General features: G+C 40.1%; 1 protein-coding gene across 5 annotated transcripts in view; it reads left to right on the top strand.

Moving 5' to 3' along the window:
- Window positions 1–24,473, top strand: part of DIP2C (disco interacting protein 2 homolog C) — a 762,684-nt gene that overhangs the window by 510,525 nt on the left and 227,686 nt on the right. For all 5 annotated transcript variants that reach the window (XM_082258569.1, XM_082258570.1, XM_082258572.1 and 2 more), the window contains 4 exons: window positions 3,045–3,155; window positions 18,591–18,714; window positions 20,919–21,028; window positions 21,853–21,955. In XM_082258569.1, the coding sequence (XP_082114695.1) occupies window positions 3,045–3,155; window positions 18,591–18,714; window positions 20,919–21,028; window positions 21,853–21,955 (448 nt within the window). The remainder of the gene's footprint in view (window positions 1–3,044; window positions 3,156–18,590; window positions 18,715–20,918; window positions 21,029–21,852; window positions 21,956–24,473) is intronic.

Here is a 24,473-nt window from a genome sequence, read left to right on the forward strand (position 1 = left end):
ATCCCCATTGTGGAATATCCACTTCATGTAAAATTACAGAAAAAATGTTTTTGAGTGGAGTTGCACTTTAACTGAATGCTTTAACTTTCATCGATGAGAAGATAAGAGAAGTGAGGACAAAGAGATGACACCAAGGCCCCTGCAGCCCTCTTGTTCTAGGCTTGATACATTGCTGTACTCTAAAGGCATAATTATATGTTCAACACATATTTACTTTGACTATTGGTTATAGTCTTTAAGCATTACTTTGAATTGCTCAAAGGGTATTTTCATTTTCGATGAAAGATCTGCTTTAAGTGTTTTACAACTTCCATTGATCATGAAAAAAAAATCCCTGAAGTATATATAAATGCGGAGATGATACAGAGGTCTCTCTATAGCTCACTTGCTCCACGTATGCTGCAAAATGTCACGGCACTATAAAGGCATAATTATGTTCCAACACATAGTAATTTCACAGCTCTGTTCACTAAAAGGGCAGGATTTAGGAAGGACTTGCATCACAGATGGAACTCGTACATTTAGCTAGTATTTAAACATTGCTCAGCCTCACTGGTCTAAATCTGCTATAACCATTTAACTGTATTCCCACCCAATGTGGGTGGTAGACCAACTAAACCTTTAATTTCCTTCTGATAAACCCATTCTAAAGACAGGATTTTATTTATTTCTGTGCAATTGCTTTTATAGTTTTAGATTTGCAAGGAAAGCTTGTGTATGTATATACAGTATACTGTGTATGTATATACGATTGTATGTGTGTTTATATATATATATATATATATATATATATAGTTATTTTTATTTATTGTAGCATTCTTATGGGCAAGACTTTTTTGCATTTTATAGGCACTGAGGAGTGATACTGCTTGATCCTTTTTTTTTATTTTTATAAATCTGTTTATTAATTTTGTACATACATCAAATCATACCATACACATTCACATAAATAGTAACACCGACAGTAACAACACAAAAAAAACTACTATACTGCTTGATCTTTACAGAAAAAAAATCAACTAAGGACTTTTATTTGAACACCGTGCCTCTAACGATTGTTATAATGTTTTTGTGCTGGTTTGTCTATTATGGTTTTGTTTCTTTTGCTTTAGATCAGTATGAACGTAACAAATCAAGCAGCAGGTGTATTAATAAAGGACAGGCTATTGCTTCTAAGCACAAATACAAAAAATATATAACACACATTTTATACACTGTTTATTGCATGATCCATTTCCAGCTAGATAGAGCAAGGATCCATGTTTATGATGGCTCTGGATGAGCAATCCCTAAGGTAGCCATGATTGGACATATTGGAGGACCTGTTTTGATCTATATTGGCTCCTCGTGAGATAAGCCTCACCTCCTAACAGCTCACATACTCCCCCTCCCCACACCACTAGCCTAAACTTGTCTAACTAATAAATGACTGTTCGTGTTCATGTAGTGCGCATGAACATGGTCAAACCTAGCCGGCAGTAGTAGAAGTAAGTATTCTTTTGCATCCTTGTAGGTATAGCTTAGTGTAAAAAAAAAAGTTTGTTAAAGTGTCAGGGTTGCTTTAATCCATCTGGTAGAATTCAAATTCTTTTCCTTTTGAAATTTCCTGTCTTAGCAGACAGAAAAGATCAGATTTGGAGGCATATGAAATGACCTAACTATAGAGGAGAAGGAGTTGGTGCAGCCTTAGGATACCTTGCACCTTTTTCCAGACAAATACTTGAAGTTAACAGAAATTTGCATGGGTAGGGACATTTTTGGAGCATGAAGTATGTATCAGGACTTTTCTGATACCTGCCAGTTGATGTGCCGGGTGCACGTATTCAGCACAGTAATGTGTTCACATAGGGCTGCATACATGCAGCATCTCTGTGTTGATGCTAACCTGCCAAGAGGCCGCATATATGCTTACATCTGGTGGGAAAAGGTTAGAATTTCATTAGAAGTAGACTCTAAATAATTGATACACGATGTGGAAATTAATACATGGTTTTACATTTTGACTGTAGATACGCTTTAAAGTTCCTGTTTCTCCATTGATAATATATAAACAGCAAAACATTTAACAATCTGCTCGTACTTCCCTCCTAATAAAATCTACAGCAGATTCAAGATGTAAGAGGTACACCTTCATCCATTTGCTAATGAAAAGTCCCAAGATATTTACGGGCTACACTGTGTAGTTGATCTACTAAAACTGGAGAGTGGCACATCTAAATCTGATGCAGCTCTGCTTAGAAACCAATCAGCTTCCAGGTTTTTATTGAAGCTTAATTGAACAAGCTGAAGTTAGAAGCTGATTGGCTATTATGCACAGCAGCACCATATTTTTCACCCTCAAGCTTAGTAAATAAAGCCCTGTGTGTTTTTTCATTATCTTTTTTTTTTTCGAAATATTGCACTGGCTGTTTCATGAGGTTCTGTTCTACAAAACTACAGGGAAAAAATATGAAAAAAATACTAATTTCACACCTGTGTTATTTATGTTTGTATATAGAACATGATAAAAAAAATTATATGACATAATAATTGTCACTAAAATAACATGCATCTTTGAAGAATGACTCTATAAAAGATTAACCTTGTCATATATCCATTGAATGGCGCAAGCCCTGATTTAATATTCAGGGTTTAATCTTAATCAGTCACAACCCAGTTTATTTATATTGTTTTATATGAGTAAGTATTACCTTGCTCTTTCCAATTTACAGTTTTTCCAGTAGCAGTGGATGCTGTTGAGACCCGTTATTGGGTGAACCAACTTGCTGATTTTATTTGAGTTTTCACATGTTAAGATCTCATCTAGTACACAAGAAACCTAAACAACTGCAGTTGTATTTTTAACCAAATCAACTTACATTGCACATTATTTTGGTATCCAGTTGCCTTTTGAAAGATTGCAATATGGATATATCAGATCTCTGAGGCATGAAATTGCAGAAAAAAAGAAATGTCTGAGCATACATCACACAGTTTTTAGCAAGTCAAGTGAGACCTGGTGAGATGCGTGCGTGCCACATCTAATGACTTGTTTGTTCTTGTAGGTGGCCCTCGTCTTTCCAAATAATGATCCTGCTGCGTTTATGGTAGCATTTTATGGTTGTCTATTAGCTGAAGTTGTTCCTGTTCCCATTGAAGTGCCACTTACAAGGAAGGTGAGCTGCTTGCGGAGAACTGTTTTCTTGTTAATATTATGCATGTGCTAAACCTCCACTTAAGTTCCTAATCTTTCATCCTCTACAAATCGGTACTTTGCATGTTGACTTCCTGCCATACATTTACTATTGTATCTGTAATGTACGTTCTTTTTCTACAATGTAATTATTTCAGTGATATATATATATATAATCACAGCTACTGGAACTTGGTTTAAATTGTCCAGAACTGTGTGTATTTATCTAATATGAGGTCTATGCACATGACAGTTTGTTAACCATTTGTAAACCAGCTTTGAATGCAAAAACAATTAACAGGATCAAAGCAGTCTACCACCCACTTTTTATATACATGCTGTAGGATGGTGTTAGATTGTCTTGAACCATTTGAAACATTTTGAAAGTTGGTCACAAATGGTTCCGATTGCTATAGTATTGGGAAGATGTCTAAATCCCTCATTGAGCATGGTCCAATTTTCTCCTATTTGAAAAAGTTTTTTAAATAGGATCAACAATCTACAGTGCTTACTTCTAATAAATTTCAGTAGTCATTTATGCTTATGATTTTTTTATAATAAGTTCTAACATCTGTACATCCCGTATAGACCAGCAAAATTTCTACATTTCTTCTATTTTCCTGTTTATTTAGCAGTAACTTTGTCATTAAAGCAGAACTTAAAGGGTCAGTTCACCTTTACAAAAAAAACAAAAACATAAAAAAAAAAAAACTGGCTATGCAGGTAAGGGGTGTTTGTAGATAAAAACAAACTGTGGTTGATTTACCAAAAACTGGAGCATGCAAAATCTGGTGCAGTTCTGCATAGAAACCAATCCTCTTCCAGGTTTTTTTTTGTCAAGGCTTAATTGAAAAAGCTGAAGTTAGAAGCTGTTTGGCTACCATGTAGAGCTGCACCACATTTTGCACTCTCCAGTTTTAGTAAATCAACCTCACTGTGTAGCTCTGACTAAAGCTGAATAATGCACTTGCTATATGTGTAAGCTCTTTACTGTACATACCTTCAGAAGCCTGACTGGAATATTTCTAGGATGTTGCTAAGTGAAGCCTAGTTATTATTGCTCAACTCTTCCATCACACTAGCAGTCTCTCACTGATTAAAATCCCCTCACATGCTCTTTCTCTCCCCTGATGCTGTATCTCTGAGCTCAGTGTTTGAGAGCTCCTCCTGTGATAGTGGAGGTGAGCAGTAACGACTAGACCTCACTTATCAACATTCTAGCAACGTCATGGGAGTACTCCAATCAGGCTTCATGTGGTTCCTAAATGGCCTACACCTACACCAAGAACATTTTTACACTTTTGTCAGAGCTTTACAGTTTGTTTTTATCTGCTGACCCCCCTTATCTGCACAATCAATTTTTTGATGAAGGTGACCTAACCCTTTAACCCATCGCTCTGTTTTCCCAAAACACTTTCAAGAAATGCCATGAATGAGAACTGTCACAATTACTAATGCCCGCAACCAAACTGTCAAGTAATGAAATGGCTGGTGTCATAACTGATTACTTGTGTATCATTATGGCAACTGCAGATTGTACAGAATTTAAGAGGGCAGCTTCTTTGGATGTAAAGGATAGGAGGGTTTATTTCCACTTTAAGATAATATTTCATTGTTGGGGACACCCAAGGATTTCTTTTGGTAAACTTATCTTGCAAAAATATATATATATTTTTTTTATATAAATCTAACATACTTTGATAAATTAAAAAAAACTGTTACTGTAGATCTAATGTATACATTTTATTCTATAATATGTCCTGCTGATAATGGCACTAAAATTATAATTCTGGTAAAAAAACATTGCAAAGATTGTACTTAAAACAAGAACCTAATTTCTGTTCTATTATCCATACTTTTAGAATCTGTTTCAAATAGTTTTTATATAAAAATAGTTCAATGAACATGAGAGTTTATTAAAATTGATTATAGTCATGGTAGCTATTTAGATGTTTGCTTTCATTGCATGAACTGTGCTGTTAAATGGCAAGCTCTGCTCACCTTTTCACACGATATACCGTGGAATTGCTTTCATAAATATTAATCAGCTTCTTGTATTCTTCAAACACTTGCTTAATTGGACAATGTGTAATTGGAGGTGTAGAGATTTGTCTTACACCTTGTATGAAACAAATACTTACCACTTTTAATATTTAGGTAATGACATCAATTAATTTTAGCATTATTATTTAAAGTGGTATTAAACCCAAAAGCAAACATTTATTATATTGCAGCTTACCCATTTCTAGATTTGATGGCTGCATTAGTTTTCTTTTTTTTAGGCTTTATTCTATTTTCATCCAGTTATCCAGCCTGTAAGTCTCAGATAATGATGTATGAAAAGCAATGCACTACCAATATGAGCAGGTATAAAGAAATAAAATAAACCAAATCCCTAAGTGCATCAGGGTAAAAAACCGCATCAGCAGCCAATCTCTGTAGTGTCACCACATACAAAAATGAAATGAATAAAAGTAATAGATCGGCGCTAAAACATATGATTAATGTGAGAATATAAAATGCATAAAATATACAAATCCCTGGATACAATAAATAATGACATTCATAAAGTGCATATCATGCAAAACAAATACAGTGATGAACTACTCCCAACTTGTAATATAATAAAAATCACTATAAACTGATATCTAAAGAATATAGGTGTTGAAAAAAAACATAAATAGGTTAATTTAAAATAGTTAACAAATACCTGATAATCCAGAGAAACGTGAATAGTAATGTCCAAATATAAGGGTGACAACAGCGTGGAATCCCAACAAACACTATCCACCATTGAGTGCAATGGCCGCTCACCTTAACTTGGGAGAAATAAAGCGTTTTCATAAGCAATAGTCTTATTCGTGGGGTTCACTCCATAGCAACGATCATCAAATGGGCTGGAAGTATAAATATGTATTCATACATGGCAATCTTAATAGCTCCATGGTAGTCAGCTCATGAAAAGACAGATGGATGCTCCATAGTGTAAAATGTAAAAGCAATTTTATTAAAAAACATAGAGAACTTACATATTAGTTCACAGATTCAGGTGCTGGTAATCCCAGATAGGACCGAGGGGTCCCCGCAGTGAGCAGCGTGTAAAACACCGAACTTGCCGTAGACCGGAAGTGACGTCACCCGGCTCCTCCCGACATGTTGCGTCACACTACACGTGACATTATCAAGGGTTTAAGGGGATGAAAACCCCTTCAACTGTACCCCTGTGCTCCCTCATCCAGAGTGGAGGCAGTCTACCACAGGAGCTGTGTTACTGGCCAGATCACCATGTGAAAACGAAAGGGAAAAAGCTTAAAAAACGAATGCAGCCTGGTACCACATCTAGTGATTGGTAAGCTGCAATGTATTACATTTTTGGTTTTGGGTTTAAAACTGTTGAATATATAACCCTTTAAAATTTGTTTAACTGAAACTGGTTATAAACACAGATAAAGAAGAATGTTTATTCCTGAAGCAAACATCTGAGCAGGGTTCAAGTGCTTTCCTTGAGCTAAATCTGTCTTTTGTTCCCTTCTTTTAGAAAAAGACTTTATCCTCATAGAGTATGTCCGGATTAAACAAAGCAAAAAAATATTTAGTACATTTCTGAAATACATGCAGTTTTCCCAATGTTTAATCCTTTTACAAAATGCTGCAAGTACGAAAAATACCTGCTGATATACAAGAAATCCAGTGATATCCTAACTTCTTCTTTAAGCTGATAACAGTGTCTTTGTTGCAATAAATCCCAACCAGGCTTGTCTGCCATGTCTGCTGGACTACAGAACTTCACCTATTCCCCATCTTTCTCTATACCTTTCCACATAGCATGCATCTATTTCCTAGCAAAACAGTGCCTGCCCATACACTGTGTGTAGGGAAAGGGCTCTTGAAATATGTAGTTATGGGTGTGTGCCTATGTCAATCGGAACTGTCCCTGCAAACATTCTGTAAGCTTTGTGATGATGTTACAGGGAGTACTGAAAGCTGTTTCCCACTACAGAAATGAGGTCAAAGAAAAGATAGAAAGGTGAATTAGCAGATGCCTCCAATATAGCAAACCTCTGAATGTGGACTTCAGAGCATGTTGGTGCCATCAACAATGGCATACATATGCCTCGTTTCCACTGAGCGGATCGGTTCGGGTCGGTTCGGTACGGTACGCTATTTTGAGTGTTTCCATTATGAAAGTGGCCCATACAACCGAACCAAACCGCACCATTCCTGGTCCTGCTTCAGATGTAGGGCCATAGGAAATGGTACGGTACGGTTAGGGCGGAGCTACTGGCGTCACACGATAGAGTCCTCTGATTGGCGGTCAGGAAACCATCAATGCTCATGTCAAATGAAAGAGCAAAACGAACACCTCATTTGGTGTAAACCCTGCAGGGTCCCTGGTGGTCCGACTTGCAGTGGAAACGCTCACCTGAATAGACCGGACCATTCTAACCCTTCCAAACCGACCCGAACTGTTCCGCTCAGTGGAAACGAGGCATTAGTGTCCTAAAGGAGAGTTGTTTGTGTAAGGTCCCATTCCTCCTCTTGCATGTTCTTGTAATAGCATAAACAGGAGTGACCCATCTCTTCTTTTATTGTGGAGTGTGGGGTATAACAGATGCCTTTACACCCATATAGCCATACTCTTACTCTAGTTGTGCAGCAGTGTTATGCATCCGAGGAATTTCATATACAATGTTCTACATATCTGCTTGTAGTGTAAGAACTTATTTGTACCCTAATGAAAAGAACACCAGTAGAACTATCAGATCTCAAAAAAGACAAAAATATGTATGTATATGGAGAGAGGGAAAAAGGGAATAGGAATAAAAAGGAACATATGCACTATATTACCAAAAGTATTGGGACAGCTGCCCTTATTATCCCAGTCTTAGTCCGTAGGGTTCAATATTGAGTTGGCCCACCCTTTGCAGCTATATCAGATTCAACTCTTCTGAGAAGGCTGTCCACAAGGTTTAGGAGTGCGCCTATGGGATTGTTTGACCATTATTCGAAAAGCGCTTTTGTGAGGTCAGGCACTGATGTTTGATGGGAAGGCCTGGCTCACAGTCTGCGCTCTAATTAATCTCAAAGGTGTTCTATCAGGTTGAGGCACAGGCAAGTCAAGTTCCCTTCACCCCAAACTCGCTCATTCATGTATTTATGGACTTTGTTTTGTGCATTGGTCCAAATTTGGTGGTGTGGGGTTGTTTTTCAGTGGTTGGGCTTAACCCCTTAGTTCCACTGAAGGGTACTCTTAAGGTGTCAGCATACCAAGACATTTTGGACAATTTCATGATCCCAATTTTGTGGGAATAGTTTGGGGATACCCCCTTCCTGTTCCAACATAACTGTGCACCAGTGCACAAAGCAAGGTCCATAAAGACATGGATGAGTGAGTTTGGGGTGGAGGAAATTGAGTCCTGACCTCAACCTGACAGAACACCTTTGGGATTAATTAGAGAGGAGACTGTGAGCTAGGCCTTCACGTCCACATCAGTGCCTGACCTCACAAATGCACTTTTGGAAGAACGGTCAAACAGTTCCATAGACACACTCCTAAACCTTATGGACAGTCTTCCCAGAAGAGTTAAAGCGGTTATAGCTGCAAAGTGTAGGCCAACTCAGTTTTGAACCCTACGGACTAAGTCTGGGATGCCATTAAGGTTGATATGCGTGTAAAGGCATGTGTTGTATATAGTATGTAGTGTATATTTACAAGACTCTCTAAAACCAATAGAGTTTACATCGTCATACATTTGAAACAGTCTCACTCCCGCATTTTACCAGGAAATGTTGGACTCAGGTGGCAAAGAGGCAAAATGTATGGGTATAACTGGGTTGACTAGGATATAGTGTGGTTAGGTCATGGATTGAGGGTAGTGTGCTCCACGGTCTAACCCAGAAAACATGTGTATGTAGTGTTATTTACCAAGCTGACCGAATTGGCCTTGTGTATTAAAGTGTTAGGCTTGTAACATGGACCTTTACAACATCTCTGAAACTGTGGATACGCTTATAAATTTTCACATGCCTGATTTACAGACTTTACATTAGATGGACTTCAAGTAACATGTCATCATTGACATGAACTCATGCCACTATTTATTATTATTATTATTATACAGGATTTATATAGCGCCAACAGTTTGCGCAGTTCTTTACAATGTGAGGGAAGACAATACAGTTACAATACAGTTCAAAACAGGAGGAACTAGAGGGCCCTGCTCGTTAGAGCTTACAATCTATGAAGGCCTTCTAATCCACATCCCTTTACATGAACACTACACCCCTTTTTCTATGGTAGATGGAAGAACCAGCACTGGCACCACCTACATCATTGTCTAGTTATTGGGTCTAGTCTAGTTATTACAAAGTGGAAGTATGTCAGCTCATACAGTATACAGTCTATAACTCACTGGAACTTATAAATATCAGAACGATTAAACCTGATCAACTTTTGTTTATTGAAATCAAATCTGTTCTAACAAAAATTAAATAATTAGGCTTACTGCTGTGTTTGCCTAAATAGTTAAATAATTAGGCTGACTACGTGTATGCTTTGGTTTTCACAAAAGTGTGTTTTTTAATGCTTAAAAGTCAAAATTCAGAATAACCTTGAGAGAAAGCATATAAATGTTCTGAGAAGGAAATGTATCTATTTTTATGGCACATATTCATGAAGTCACTGTACACATTGTAGCAGGGCAATCAGCTTTACATCAAATCCTTCCAGCTCCGTTTGACTCCATGGGGTTGACAGGAGCCTCAGTCGTCACACAGACATGTAGCCTGCAGCTGAGAAGATGACTAACTACGAGATTACTAAAATTTGCATCTCACAGCAGAGACACACATTCACACGGATTTATCGCTGTACATTTCTACATCATAGCAGTGTGGGGAAGTTTTTTCTTTTCAATACATTTTTGAGTATTTAAAAAGGGTAGTACCGTAGCAGTACATATGAAGTATAACATAGGAATGATACATGCGTTTGTCACTGTTACAGGAACATAAAGATGGTTCAGAAACCTAAAAGGGATTAAGTGAACAATAAACAAGCAAACGGTAAACAGTAAGGTGACACCAATTGCGTCCAGTGGGTGGATGAGTATATCATTAAATCTTGAAGATAGGATTATTCGACCATATCGCCCAGTTATGTTCGAAGAAAGATACAGTGAGGGAATTGATGGCTAGCATGCGTTCAAAGATATGGTTTTGCTGGGCCATGGTTAAGACTTCTGACATATTGAGGGAATTTTATGATTTCCATTTTTTGAGTATGATTGTACGGGCAGCTAACAGTATGTGTTTGACTACCCACCTGTGCTGGTGGGGGTATGAGTCTATTCCAATATGGAGTATAGCTAGGCCTGGTTATCCTGCTTGAGAATTCCTGTGAGGGATAAAAGGATTTGGAAAACCCGATTCCAGAAACTTTTCAGGCTACGGCATTCCCAGAAGGTATGAAGTAGGTGACTGATCCGACCACATCCTCTCCAGCATAGGGGAGAAATGTTTGGGTAGATTCTGGCTAATCTGTTTGGTGTGAGATACCATCTGTTCGTTTTTTTGAATGTCAGCCCCCAGTGGTTAACACAGTGGGTTGCTTTTGAATTTCTCGGAAGGCGGTTTGCTATTGTTGGGGAGTAAAGGAGGTATTCAGATCAGTCTCCCACCTCGTGATAGCTTTCATCTTATTGAAGGATGGTTCCCCTGTAGATTGTTGTAAAAGAGGGATATGCCCTTGGACCTGTGGCTCAGGGAAGAGTAGATCTGCCACGCAAATCCCTGTGTATATATAACCTATAAATAGGGTGTCTATATAAGAAATTAACTATGCGGCAGCGTGCAAATTGAGTTTCCCTGGGAAGTTTATGTTCCTCAATCAAGTTTAGGATTTAAATAAGTCAAATTTTTGGGCGTGATTCTTGCGCTGTCTCGGTAAGATGATAATCCTTCTTTATCCCTAATGCTGCTCGTATATTGACTGAAACCTTGGACAGTATAGTAAATGTATTTCTTTGGGGGGAATACTGCAATTCAGGGATAAGTATGTAATCAGTGCAATCACACTCTCTAAATGAATATTAGTGAACACGCCAAGTTGATTAATTAATTCAATAAGCTTAAAAAAATCTTCATTATATAAAATATTATCCTTCTCAACAAGATTAACTACCTATATATGGTGATCATACAAAGTGCAGGGTGACTTGCATGTAATAAATAATAAATATAAAGTGCCTATAGTGGTTATGAACTGTGATACTGTGCAATAATGCAAACACAAGAAAATATGGGAATAAAGTGCATATATAATGCATAAATTATATGTAATACTCTGTGCAATAAATAAACGGAGCTATGAGTCAATCTCTAGTTCAGCTTGTGTAGTAAGCTGCGGGACTCCTGTGTCCCGTACGTACGTCACTTCCGGTGTGCGCTTTCCTACGCGTTACGTCACTGAATCACGTGACTTCATCAAGGGATCAAAGATTTTAAACTGTAAGTTGCTATAATTTTATAAATGTACGGATTTACTGCATCATGATGGCCCAATGTTTTCTGAGACCTTAGTAAAAGGTTGCAAGGATAGTACCACACGGGATATGCTAATATTAATTTAGAGAGTGTGATTGCACTGATTACACACTTATCCCTGAAGCGCAGTATTCCCCCCCAAAGAAATACAAGTTTAGGATTTGTTTGGGCTTGGATTCGAGTACAAAGTCCTGTACATGATTCAGCTCGCATCTTTCTAATGGGCTAGTGGAAAGCAAAGGTGTGGGAAACGTATAATTCACAGCCGTGGTTGGTATCGCTTTTTGTTTGTGTAAATGACGCAAAGCTAGGAGGGAAGCATTCATTGGCAGGGAAAATTTGGAGAGGTCCCATTGGCTCCACAAGTCGCTCATGAGAAGCAATGAGAGGGTATGTATAGGTGATAGGGCTGATTCAAGTTCTAACCACAGTAGTTCATCTGAGACTCTGAACCAGTTCTGGATTTGGTCTAATCTGACTGCCCAATAAAAATCTTATACGTCAATAATTCCTGCTCCCCCAACAGATCTGTGTGGGGTTAGGTCTTTCCAGACACACCTCCGAAGTAGACTTGACAGGAGGTGATTGGGAATAGGGATTGGTAGGACTCGGAATATATACAAAATTTGGGGTAGGATTGTCATTTTGAGCGCTGCTATTCTGCCGGTTCAAGAGAGATCATGCTGAAGTATGCTTCTGAGTTGTGGTTCAATTTTTGTAATAACTAATTTAAGGTTATAGGCAGCTAGGGAGGAGCATGAGGCTGTCAGAGTGATCTCTAAATAGAGTATCTTCCAAGAGTATGGTAGGGCCTGCTGTAGCTGTTCTTTAACAGGCCTTGGTATCCCAAAGTCTAAAATGAGGGACTTCGCAAAATTAACTTTGTAATATGAAATGGCTCTGAAGTTGGACAGATGGGCTTATGGTAAGGAGATGAAGGGTTAGATAGCATGAGGATAACATCATCCACAAATAGATTGATTACATGTGGCTTGGCATTACCCTTTAAACCAGTGAAGAGGGGGTGCGATCTAATCCTCTCAGCTAGGGGTTCAGTTAATAAATTGAAAATGCTAGGGGAGAGTGGCCAGCCCTGTCGAGTCCCGCTGGAGATGTTGAATGGTTTAGATCGAAACTCCGAAGTGTAAACTTGCACTGACAGAGTAGAGTATAGCGCCAGGATGATGGCTAGTATAGGTCCTAGGAAACTGAACTTGGTTAGAGCCATTGACATTTATTACCAATGAACCCTGTTGAATGCCTTCTCTGCGCCTATAGGGAGAAGCAGATATGGCGTTCTGTTTTTTTCAGCATGATACACTATGTTCCCAATCCTTCTGGTAGCATCTGCAGATTGCTTGTCCCTCACGAACCCCATCTAGTCCTGCTGGACCAAGGAAGGAAGTATATCAGTTAGCTGTTTTGCTATGAGTTTTGCTTAGACCTTAACGTCAGTTTTTCGAGGCAGAATTGGCCTGAAATTGGCAGGCGTAGCTGGATCTTTCCCCCCGTTTTAGTAGGGCAACTACGTAAGCTCTCAGCATCTCCCTTGGGAAGGAGGAGGTTGAAGCTGCTTGGGCAAAGGACTTTTGCATACGGGGGCTTAAGACTTTGAAATATTCATTAGACAAGCCTTCAGGGCCTGCAGATTTCCCATTGGGAGGCGACGTAACAATTTTTTTCTATTTTTGTGTATGTGAATGCTGCAAGTGTGAAGATGATCATCCAATAGTGTGGGAAGATTTAACTGTTTTAAAAAATCCTTGATGTTTTCATCCCTAGGTTGGTACATTTTTTGGGGTCATCACGTAGGTTGTATAAAGTCCTAAAATGAATCTGCAAATTGGTTGGCAATGTCTTGAGGAGTCATAATTTTGTGATTAAGAGTGAGGTAAATCAGATGTGAGATCCTTGCTTTAGATCTCGCCTGTTTTAACCTTTTGGCTAGATACTTCCCTGCTCTATTGGCATAGGATTGTAGTTTAAGTCTCCTAACTTAAGGTGGATATCATACTGTTGCATTAATAGGGTTCTCAACTCCTTCCTAAGCTTGGTCAGTGTGTTGGAAATGGGAGGTGAGGAACTAGCTTTGTTTCGAGTTTCTAGGGTATGAATTTCAGACAATATATTGTTTAGGTTTGGAAGTGTATTTCCTTTTTGCCCATGCCCCTTGTTGAGTAAAGATACCTCTTATTAAAGCCTTATGGGCGTTTCATAGGATAAAGGGGCAGCCATCGAGGGGGGGGCATCCTGCTCATCAACAGACATTAAAATCGCAGCGTGGTCTGACCATGTGATGTCACACATCGAGGAGGAGAAAACATTTTGCAATATGCATTTATCGGTTATAAACATATCTATTCTTGAATAAGTGTTATGTCTGGCTGAAAAGAAAGTGTAATCCTTTTCATTGCTGTGATTGCAGCGCCACACATCAAAGACTTCTTCCAGATTAAATAATTGCTTAAGTGATGTGGTGCGTTTATTTTTACTGGGGCTGAGGAATCCAGGTGTAGGTTGGCCGTGAGGTTAAAGTCTCCGCACATCAGATTGTGGCCGTACTTGGCAATGGCAATTAGCTTAAAGTATCTGTGGAGGAAACACACCTGATGGGTGTTAGCGCAAAGTGTCACCACTGTAAAAGGTTGGGCATTGATGTCGCACGTCATTGTAATGTACCTTCCCTCAGGGTCTGTGATGGCATCTTCGAGTTGGAAAGCTAAGGTGCTCTTGAATGCCAGAAGTACCCCCTTTTGTTTTTGGAAGCGCAATATAGAAAAATATTAAGGTAGTCCTTATGGGAGCATCTGGGTGTGTCAGAAGTCTTGAAGTGAGTCTCTTTGACACTGAGAATGTCTACTTTGTTTGCTTCCTTACATAGTGAGAACCGCTTGGCAGGGTGGTTTAAACCCCTAACATTTAGGTATAGGCACATGAGAGACATAGTCTAGCGTTAAGGTGGAACTGGGTGAGCTGTGTGGTGCGTTACTCATAGTTACTGTGAAGCGCAGAATTGTGTGTAGTGGGAGGCCTCGAATCCTTGTGGATCTCAGCGATCCTAGGCAGTCGGTCTGGAGGAGGTATGGGTTCCATAGGGTGTGGACAGCATTACATGTACCGAACATGGTGATAAGAGAAATAAATGAAACAAGATTAGTAAAAAAAAAAAAACTAGAACTGTAAAAAAAAAGGGTCCTGGGTAGGATCCTTGAGCAAGAACTGTGGCTGGGAAGAGCTAGGGGGAAAAGGGGAAAGTGAACATTCTATTCCTTGTCCTGGGGAAAGGTGTAAACTAGATTTTAGGACTGTAAAGTTAGGAGCCTCCACTTGCGTGTCTCTTCGTGGAATGCTTGAGTGATACCACCTGCCATCCGGAGTCCGGTGGTAGTGGGTGCAGTTTAGGTGTTAGCGGTATTAGTCTGTTCTAGAATGATGCCCCAGAGGCATAGAGCAGCCAGCCCTTCTTCTAATGTAGTCACACTAGTGGTGTTGCCATCATGGGCGAAGACTAGTGTAGCAGGGTATTTCCATTTTTGTGATATCTGGTGATTTCTCAGGGCTTTGGTTATAGTGAGCAGGTTGTGGCCCCACTGCAGTGGGTGCCTAGACAGGTCAGGGAGTAATTGAAGTGATGTATATTGGCTAGGGACATTGTCCGCCTGGCGGAATGCTGTCAGTAGTTGTTCTTTGACCTGGTAGAAGTCTACTCTGAGCAGAATGTCTCTAGGTAAGTCAGCTAGTAAGAAAGACGGTTTTGGCACTCTGGACTCTTTCTACAGTAAACTCATGAGCTGATGGGGACAGAAGTAAGTAGAATGTGGACATATTGCGCCAGTTGCGGGCCCACGACAGACTCAGGAACCCCTCTTATTTTCAGGTTATTCCTTCTAGATCTCTCCTCTAGGACAGCTACTATATCTCTTAGCCAAGCAATGTCCTCCTTGTGGTTGTTGTGGGCATCTATTAATGTGTTGAGGGACATCGAATAATCTTCCATGGTGTTTTCAATGTGGTTGACCCTGTCCCCCAAGGCCTGTACATCTGCATGACATTGATTAATACCAGAGACTATGTCAGCATGCAAGGAGCTTTTAGAGATAGGACAAAGAAATGGTTACTGCCCACACCTGTAACTGGTCTCTGCAGCAAGGAGCATTGGAAGGGCAATGCATATAACAAGACCCAAAAGGATTCCAAGCTCTCCTTACCGACCAGTCTGTGACCAACCAAATTTACCTGTCCAACAGTATGCATTAAAAAATGGGGTTTAGTTGCACACATTTGCAAATACATGCATAAGCCACAGAGCCCCGACAAGGCACCCCATTATCTGTGGTCCTAACTCTAAATTCTATGAGTCTCCAACAATGGAAGCACATGCATTTAATGGACAGGTGTATGGCAGATATACCTGATGGGAGCCCACCCCTTAAAGGCACAAGGGCACACTGAACACCCAGCCTATAGCACCATGGCAGCAAAGGTGTCAGTGCGTTGCCAGACATGTATTTGCAAATGTGTGCAACTAAACCCCTGTTTTTAACGCATACTGTTGGGCAGGTAAATCGGGTTGGTCGCAGACTGGTCGGTAAGGAGAGCTTGGAATCCTTTTGTGTCTTGTTTTAGCGATAGGAGCATTTCCTTGAGCATGGTATCAGAAATTGATTGCCCTGAGGTTGGAAAGGAGGCAATGGGGTTCCTTTCAGCAGTGTGCGGCCTACCTGGTGAGGTCTGCATGGCTGCGACTTTGCCGGGCTTCTGGTGGAGCGACTGGAAGCTCATGAGGACAATCCTCTGCTGTGTGGTTGAAGGAGGGGTCCCAGATTACTCGATCTGGCTTCCTGTGAGGTGCCGGAGGCCTTGTCCTCCAGCCGAGTAGCGCGGCCTCCGCTGCCATTTTGTCGAGGAACATTGCCAGTCATTTGGAAGAAATCCATCAGTTTCTTCAGCTGCGGGAATATCTTCTTGCACCGCAACAAGGAGGATGGTCCCCGGGTGCTGTAGGAGTCTCGGTCGGGGTTGTAGGTGTCGTGGAGGCTCCGATGTTGTGGGATTCCCCTGGTGGCAAGGCAGGGCTCTCAAGCTATGCAGCCATCTCTGCTCTCGGTCGCCATGCCAACCCCCACCCCCAGGGAAGTTTAAAAAGACTAAAAATTAAGGTTTATGACGTTTTAAAGCTGAAAGACTAAATTCAGAGGTGAAATGCATACAAGGGAGCGGTTTTCCTTGTCCTAGTATCTGTATTTCTGTCTTTCCGGTCCAGAGATATAAACAACTGTTGATTGGACAGTGAAATGCAGTAGCAGACCAAGAGGATTATCTCTCTGCTCTTATCAGCATTATCATTGTCAAAATATTTGCATACAAACATACTTGAATGGTTCCACTCCCACTTCCAGTTTAAGTGCTGGTGTATAGAAGATTGCAAGAAAATGGTACTGAGTCATATTCAGTTGCCTTTTAAAATGTAAAAAAAATATTTTATAATGAATATTTAAGTACATTTATTAGTGTCTTTTATATCTAGCTTATTTCGACTTTAACTTTGAAAACAACATGGCTTTGAAGCTCTGAAGAAAGCAAAGCACAATAAAATGAATGGTGAAAAAATAGCCGGGAAAAGAAAACGGTCATGTCGCCTGTCAAGGACATAAAACTGGCTGTTCTCCAATCACAGATTTCTCTTTGCTGGGTGAAGCAAAGAGAGCTCTGTGTCATAATGCAGGCCTCTGTTTTATGAATGGGCTGCAAAATGTAGGCTGTGGAGTATAACAGAGAGTAGATAGCAATATCCGCTGTCCTTTAAAAATGAGATCCATAGCTGTCTTGCCTACTTGAAATGAAAAAATCACACATGGATTCAAAAAACTTCCTACTCTCTGAGTACTGAGTGGGAGGGTTGTCTTGTCTTACTTTATTCTTCTGATTAAATCTTGAGATGTTGTAATAAGAGAACATTGGCTAGGAACAGCAATGAGCCACAGTGACATGAAAGGGAAATATTTTATACAACATTGTCCAGAACATCACCATACAGAGCAGACATGCTTTTTTGCCAGTTAGAAAAACCTAGCCGGCAACAAATTTAGCTAGAAAGGAATTTTTGCTACCATTAAAGAAGGTTTGCATAGATACTCCATAAATAATATAATTAAAAAAAAATAATAAAATCAGGGTGCAGTAATATAGTAAGTGGTATACAATATGTCTTGCTTCTTTTTAATTGCCAAAGGAGTTTAAGTTAGTAAACAGACAATTGCAGAGACAGTTGCTCTAACACAAAGCACAGTGGACCTTCTCCGCAGTGAAGGCAGGGACTTTTCTGTTGAGTAATTAAAAAAAAGAAAAAAGGAGACATAAAACACCATTTTTCTGCACCCTGATTTTATTTTTAGTATACACATCTCTTCTTTTTTTACTGCTGTGTGTGTCCTGTTAAGCAAATTTTTTATTTTTTTTCTAATTTCCTTTCCTGGAAACAAGGAGAAATCCCCTCTAAGCTATCAATACAACAGCTATCCCTATAGGAAAGTTGTGCTCTCTATTCCTGTTCTATTGTCAACTGTGATTTTTTTTTTCCCCAATACATTGTAACTCACTGACCAAGACCGAGCGAGAGGGTTAATCTCCCCAGTAGAGTCACACTTGGCAGTGACAGGAGTGGTAATTCCCCATCTAAAATTAATTAAAAAAATGTTGCTTTAGATATACTGTACTTTAACTTATTAGTTATATTTACAGTACCTAACAATCAAGGCTGCAAGCGAAAAAATAGTGATTACATTTTGCTACATAGTTTTTATTTATGTGTTTTTCTTTTTCACATGTATGCTCCTGTGTGATATTTCATAATATTTTATTCCTTTTTATTAAGGACGCTGGAAGCCAGCAGATTGGCTTCTTGTTAGGAAGCTGTGGAGTTACGGTGGCCTTGACTAGTGATGCCTGCCATAAAGGATTGCCCAAGAGTCCTACTGGGGAAATACCACAATTTAAAGGTGAGTAACTGTACATGGCCAGGTGACCCATACAGTTCTTATTAGAAGTATAGCTACCTTAAAACTAGCTCAGGAAGATGTTGTGCACTATTTTTAGCTCTGTGCCCCATTATAAAAGCCAGTATTAACACATGTGTCTGGATGGCAAGTATAGCACCTTTTGCAATGTGCACAACCAGGGCCGGATTAAGAGCATCATGGGCTTGGTGCTGAGGATTTTGAAGGGCCTTAAGGGCCGTGCCTTGGCATGCACCCAGAGGAGGAAGGGTGCAGCCATGCATGCCTAATTCAACATGGGATGCTGTCTCTGAAGCCCATAAACACATCCATGCATCGGCAACTGTCCCTCCTTGTCCGGCCTTCGTGCTGTGTGGGGAGGTTCTGAGGGAGCTGCCTGGGGAAGCGAGCATAGAAGCCAGACTTCTGTGTTTACAAGTGACAGAAGAGCGGTAACAGTGAATATGGCCAACCCGGGGCCTATATTAAGGTAGGGGCCTGGAGCTGCAGCTCCAATAGCCCCTATGTTAATCTGGCCCTGTGCACAACTATGTCCTGCCTTGTACCGATATAAAAATATTTCAACCAGTGCCTGCAAAAAACTCTCTTTCCCACGCTCTTTCTTTCTAGCCTTTTTTCTTTCTCTTTCTTTCTCTCTCTCGTGCTTTCTTTCTCTTTCTCCTGCTTTCTCTCACTTTCTCGTTTTCTCTCGCTAATCCCTCCATCTTTCTATACATCGCGTGCAGTCTGTTCATACATTCTTTCTTGCTTTCATCTCTGCTCTTCTGTCTATTGCGGCCTTTCTCAACCTTTTTACTCCAGGGAAACCCACAGAATAATTTTTAGGTCTAAGGAAGCCCCTGCTAAAACCAATCAGTGGGAAAAAATGTTTTTTACGTTGGTGGCCAACGGGAAGAAAGCCCCCCTTCTGGCCCCCTGTACAGTTAAAAGATCATTGGTGTCGTGATATGGCCTATGCCAAGTGGCTTTGGCCCCAGAACTATGTAGGCACCAACAAATGGGAGATAAATCAGCCACAGCTCAATAAAAAACCTCTTGCAAACAATAGAGGAACCCTTGGGTTCCACAGAACCCTGACTGAGAATAGCTAATCTTTACATACCTTATATGGTCAAAGTTTGTAGACTCCTGAGCGTCACAACTGAATACATGTCATGACCATCCTGTTCCAAAACCATAGGCATTTATATAGAGTGTTGCCCTCTCTGTGACTATAATGTGAAGTGATCCCCTAAAATCAACGATTTGTAGGGGTATCCACACCTTGTTGGCCATATAATTGAGTGTACATCTATGTATTCTGTTTTCAATCTATGTACATTATATATTGATCTTTGCTTCTCTGTTTCCTTTTATTTATCTATTCAACCATGTTTCTTTCTATCCATCCTTAAGTGATGTATTCACCTGTCTTTCCATCTACCAGGCCATCCAAATAGCTGTTTTATTTTTCTATGGCTTTCAATCCTGTGTGATTTGAACATGATTATTTTTAAATGGAGTTAAAGTGGTTGAAAAGTCAGAAGGTTTTTTTTATCTTAATGCATTCTACGCATTAAGATAAAAAAACCTTTCTATGTGCACCAGCCCCCCTAATACTTACCTAAGCCCCATATCTGTCCAGCAATGTCCACAAGTCCCTCGGCCATCTGGGACTCTCTCTCCTGATTGGCTGAGACACAGCCACAGTGCCATTGGCTCCCATGGCTGCCAATCAAAGTCAGCCAATCAGGAGAGGGGGCGAGGCCGACCCACAGCTCCGTGTCTAAATGGACAAACGGAGTTGCAGTTTGGCTCGGGTGCCCCCAAAGCAAGCTGCTTGCTGTGGGGGCGCTCAACCAAAGGAAAGAGCCAGGAGCAGCTAAGAGGGACCCAAGAAGAGGCGGATCCAGGCTGCTCTGTGCAAAACCACTTCACAGGGCAGGTAAGTATAACATGTTTGTTATTGTTTTTTATAAAAAGAGACTTTGCAATCACTTTAAAGGCTGTAAACTTTGTTTGGAAGTGACCTAAAATATTCAACATAGTACAATGAAGCATTTTTTAAATTTTCAATAATGTATGTCCTAAACAAATGATGTTGATGTTGTCGTCTTAGTGATCACTGACAAGAATATGTGTTACAGCCAAATAGAGCAAAATAATGAACAGAATAAAAATAAAAAGGCTGTACATTTCTTTGTTAGGTTGGCCAAAGCTGCTCTGGTTTGTCACAGAATCGAAACATCTGTCCAAACCCCCTCGTGATTGGTTTCCACATATCAAAGATGCAAATAATGATACTGCCTACATAGAGGTGGGTACAGTTTACTTTTTCTAGCATTTTGTTAAACACAAACCAATGTATTTGGAAAGTGTACCTAAAGCCAAACCCTTTCTTTTTAGTTTTGGATAAAGTAGGTAAGACTTAGAACCCCTTTTTAGTTTTTTTTTTTTTTGCTCTCTGTGTTCTGCCTGAGAGATTTACCCTCTCTTTTGGTCCTCATGACCACTGTCACTGTAACTGAAAATTATGGGAAACCCCACACTTTTAAGTTGTCACTGAAACAAAAAATGTGAAGTTGCTTCTCTTGTGTCTTTGGTACTAAAAGAGAATGGAAATTTCCCCAATTGGGCACAGGCTGCAAAAAAAACAAAATTACAGGATACCTTTTTTTACTGTTTCCAAAATTTAAAACAAATGTTTTGGCTTTAAGGATTACTACAACTTACATGTGTACATAAGATAAATAATCACTTTTAGTTGTTTTATTGATCTCTTTTGCAAATTCTAACTCTAGCTTCTTCATCAATCCTTCCTCATCCGTTCCAGGAATTTGATTTCTCTAGTTTCCAGTATATGCTAATGGCAGAAAGTAGGTTCACTTTTTAATCCTAGGGGAAACTTTTTTTGTATAGCAAACAGACCATGCAGTGACTCATGACCACAAGCCATCACCGTTCGTAGGGATTGATCCCTATTCTTATCATTACTGGTGAGGTGATGCAGGTCCATGCTGGGAGTAAGGTCCGGTCTTAGGTGTGGTCATGGGAATTTTACGTACATAACTGAATTTCATCCATAGCTGTATGTCTGTATGATATGCTACCACAACTTATAAAATATATCTTCTTCTTTAGTACAAAACTTGTAAAGATGGTAGCGTTCTGGGAGTGACGGTGACAAGAATTGCACTTCTCACGCATTGCCAAGCACTTACACAAGCTTGTGGCTACACCGAAGGTAAGATGTCACTTCTAAGCATATAAATGTTGAAGTTTATGTCCAGTCAAACATTTTTATTTGTTAGGTTAGCATAAGGTAGGTTTAAAACTTCTGTCATTTTTTTTTTTTTGGTTTATTTTCACAGTTCAGACAAGAATGAACAAGCATGTGTTCATGTTGGTACATAGCAATTTAAAACCGGCATAAAAGCAATTCAACATTCTAAACATTTAAGGGAAAGTGAAACATAAAAGACCAAATAGGATATATACTACAGACAATGACAAACTGTAGGTGGGCATCAGAGGTTGTAGTATAAAGCGTAAAGGAAAACCCATAGAGGTTCTTAGTGTGGATTGATTGTGGATTGATTGCTTCCACTCAATTTTCCAAATTATGTCTACATACCAGTTAAACAAAATGCAGCGTGAACCAATTTGAGGTGTAAAGGTTTTATTTGCTTCAAGTCAGAATATAAGGTAAGGGTCTGGGGAAAATAGGATGATACAAGCATAAGGAAAGCCAAAGAAAATGAGGAAGAACAGCAGGGTAAAAGGGGAAATGAAGAGTTGACAAACATTGGTGTACCTGAACAGTGGGCAAGGGTCAGAGGCATTCTCTCACTGTCGTGGGAGGAGCATCAATTGATCATCAGTTTCTCCCACTTAAAACACAGAATTAACACACAATGGCTCAAAAAAAAAAAAATAGTAGTTAAGATTTCTGTTCTGCAGGGTTTGAGGTCTGCTCAGTAGGGCTGAAGAATGTGGATTGTATCCAATCAAACCATGTTTGCCAGATTGATTTGAAGTCATCTTAACCTCTGCAGTTAGATTTTGTGCGCACTGGATGTAATTTTCCCTAGCAAACCAATGGGCCAAAGTATAAAGGGTTTTTTTTCCAGGTACATTGAATGCAGTCTTTGGCTGCATTAAGATGAACCTGTAAAGCATTTTTGTGCCTTGATTTTAAAATAAGTGTAAGATGTAATAGATGTGCTGCAGGGTTGAGGCAAAGGTCAGTGTTCATGAGCTTACACATATTTTTTTTAATAACTTGTCAACAGAACTGCAAAATTATGGGACAGTCCCAAAAGATGTACAGAAGGGTTCCTCTGGCTATGCCGCACCTTCATTACTATCTGCAGTGACTGGGGAAATACGGGAAAGAACTAAGGTTGTTCTATACCACCTTGTCATAAGTATATTATACTTTGCTTGGTATCTTTTGGTAAAAGCAGGGCTTTTTTTCTCAGAAAATAGGTGCAGGAACTCAACCACCCCCCACCCCCCCATATACACACACCCTCCGAACCGCATTTAATAGTGGGTGTGGTCAAATTTCACGAACAGTGAGGAGGGTCTTACGGGGCATTAAATACCAGGAGTGAATTACATACAGAGTGCAGAGTTGGGGGGGGGGGGGTGTTACACACAGTGCAGTGTTCAGCCTTCTTCTATGGTTGCCTACCTGTGCATCCCCCATCCTCATCTCACTTTGGACCCTCTTCAGCTCTGATCTTTGCATGCAACCCCCCCCCCCCCAACTGCCCCAATCTTCTTCCCCTCCTTAACAGCTCCACCATCTTCCACATGTCTTACTTTTGTTGCTGTATTAAGCAAAAGCACCCAGTCTGCTCTAGTACCTCCCCGCACACTGTAGGTGGCTTTGCCTCTCTCACTTGCAGGGAGATCATCCAGTGGGGGTTTCAGCATCCAGACTCCACCCTGGGCACCTGCATCTAACTTGTCCCGATTCCAAACTCAATGGGAGCCACTTGGGGACAAGCTGTCACTTGTAAACACAGAAGCCGAACTTCTGTGTTTACAAGTGATAGTGGTGAGCAGGGAGGAGAGGACCTGGGCCAGAGGTGGTGGAACTGAGTTTCACCAAGTTCCAGCTGAAAAAAAGCCCTGGGTAAAAGAAACTCGTTGTGAGAAGTAAATAGCATGGTCAATCTGTGCAGGTGAAAAGATAGTGTTAAGGTCCCTTCCCAGTTTTGTTATAATAAATCGGGGGAAGGGGTAAATCATAAGCTACCAGGAGTAATCGATAAGAAATGTAAAGGGTATTCACATAAAGAGCCTATTTGTAGGCAGATTTTTTAAAAAGAGGTGAGAGATCTGCATGAAAGTCTCAGGTTACTGTCGTGTGTATGGAAAATGGAAAAGCTGATTATGTCTCTACAGGCAAAGATTTGTCGGGCGTGACTAAATGCTTGCCCCCCCCCCCCCCCTCCTTATTCAGGCATTTACCAGCTGGCGGAAGAAATAGAATGTAAAGCCCTAAATTTGGGGAGGGGAAAGTTGCAAGAGATGGTAAGAAATGTGCAAAGGATAGTGACAATTAACAGATAATTGTGAAGAACTGCCAACCCTAACTTTCCAGGGTGCACCAGGCTGGGGGAAAGATTCTGAGTTTTTTTTCAATGGCCAGAGTTTGGTGGCTGAATGGTAAAGAAGTGAGTCAGGAAAACTGATATCCCCTCTAGACTTGGGGAGGGGTAAAATCATGTTTCTAAGACATAGAGATCCTT

The sequence above is a fragment of the Pelophylax lessonae genome (genome assembly GCF_965119305.1).
Source record: "Pelophylax lessonae genome assembly, chromosome: 5".
In the NCBI taxonomy this organism is placed as follows: domain Eukaryota; kingdom Metazoa; phylum Chordata; class Amphibia; order Anura; family Ranidae; genus Pelophylax; species Pelophylax lessonae.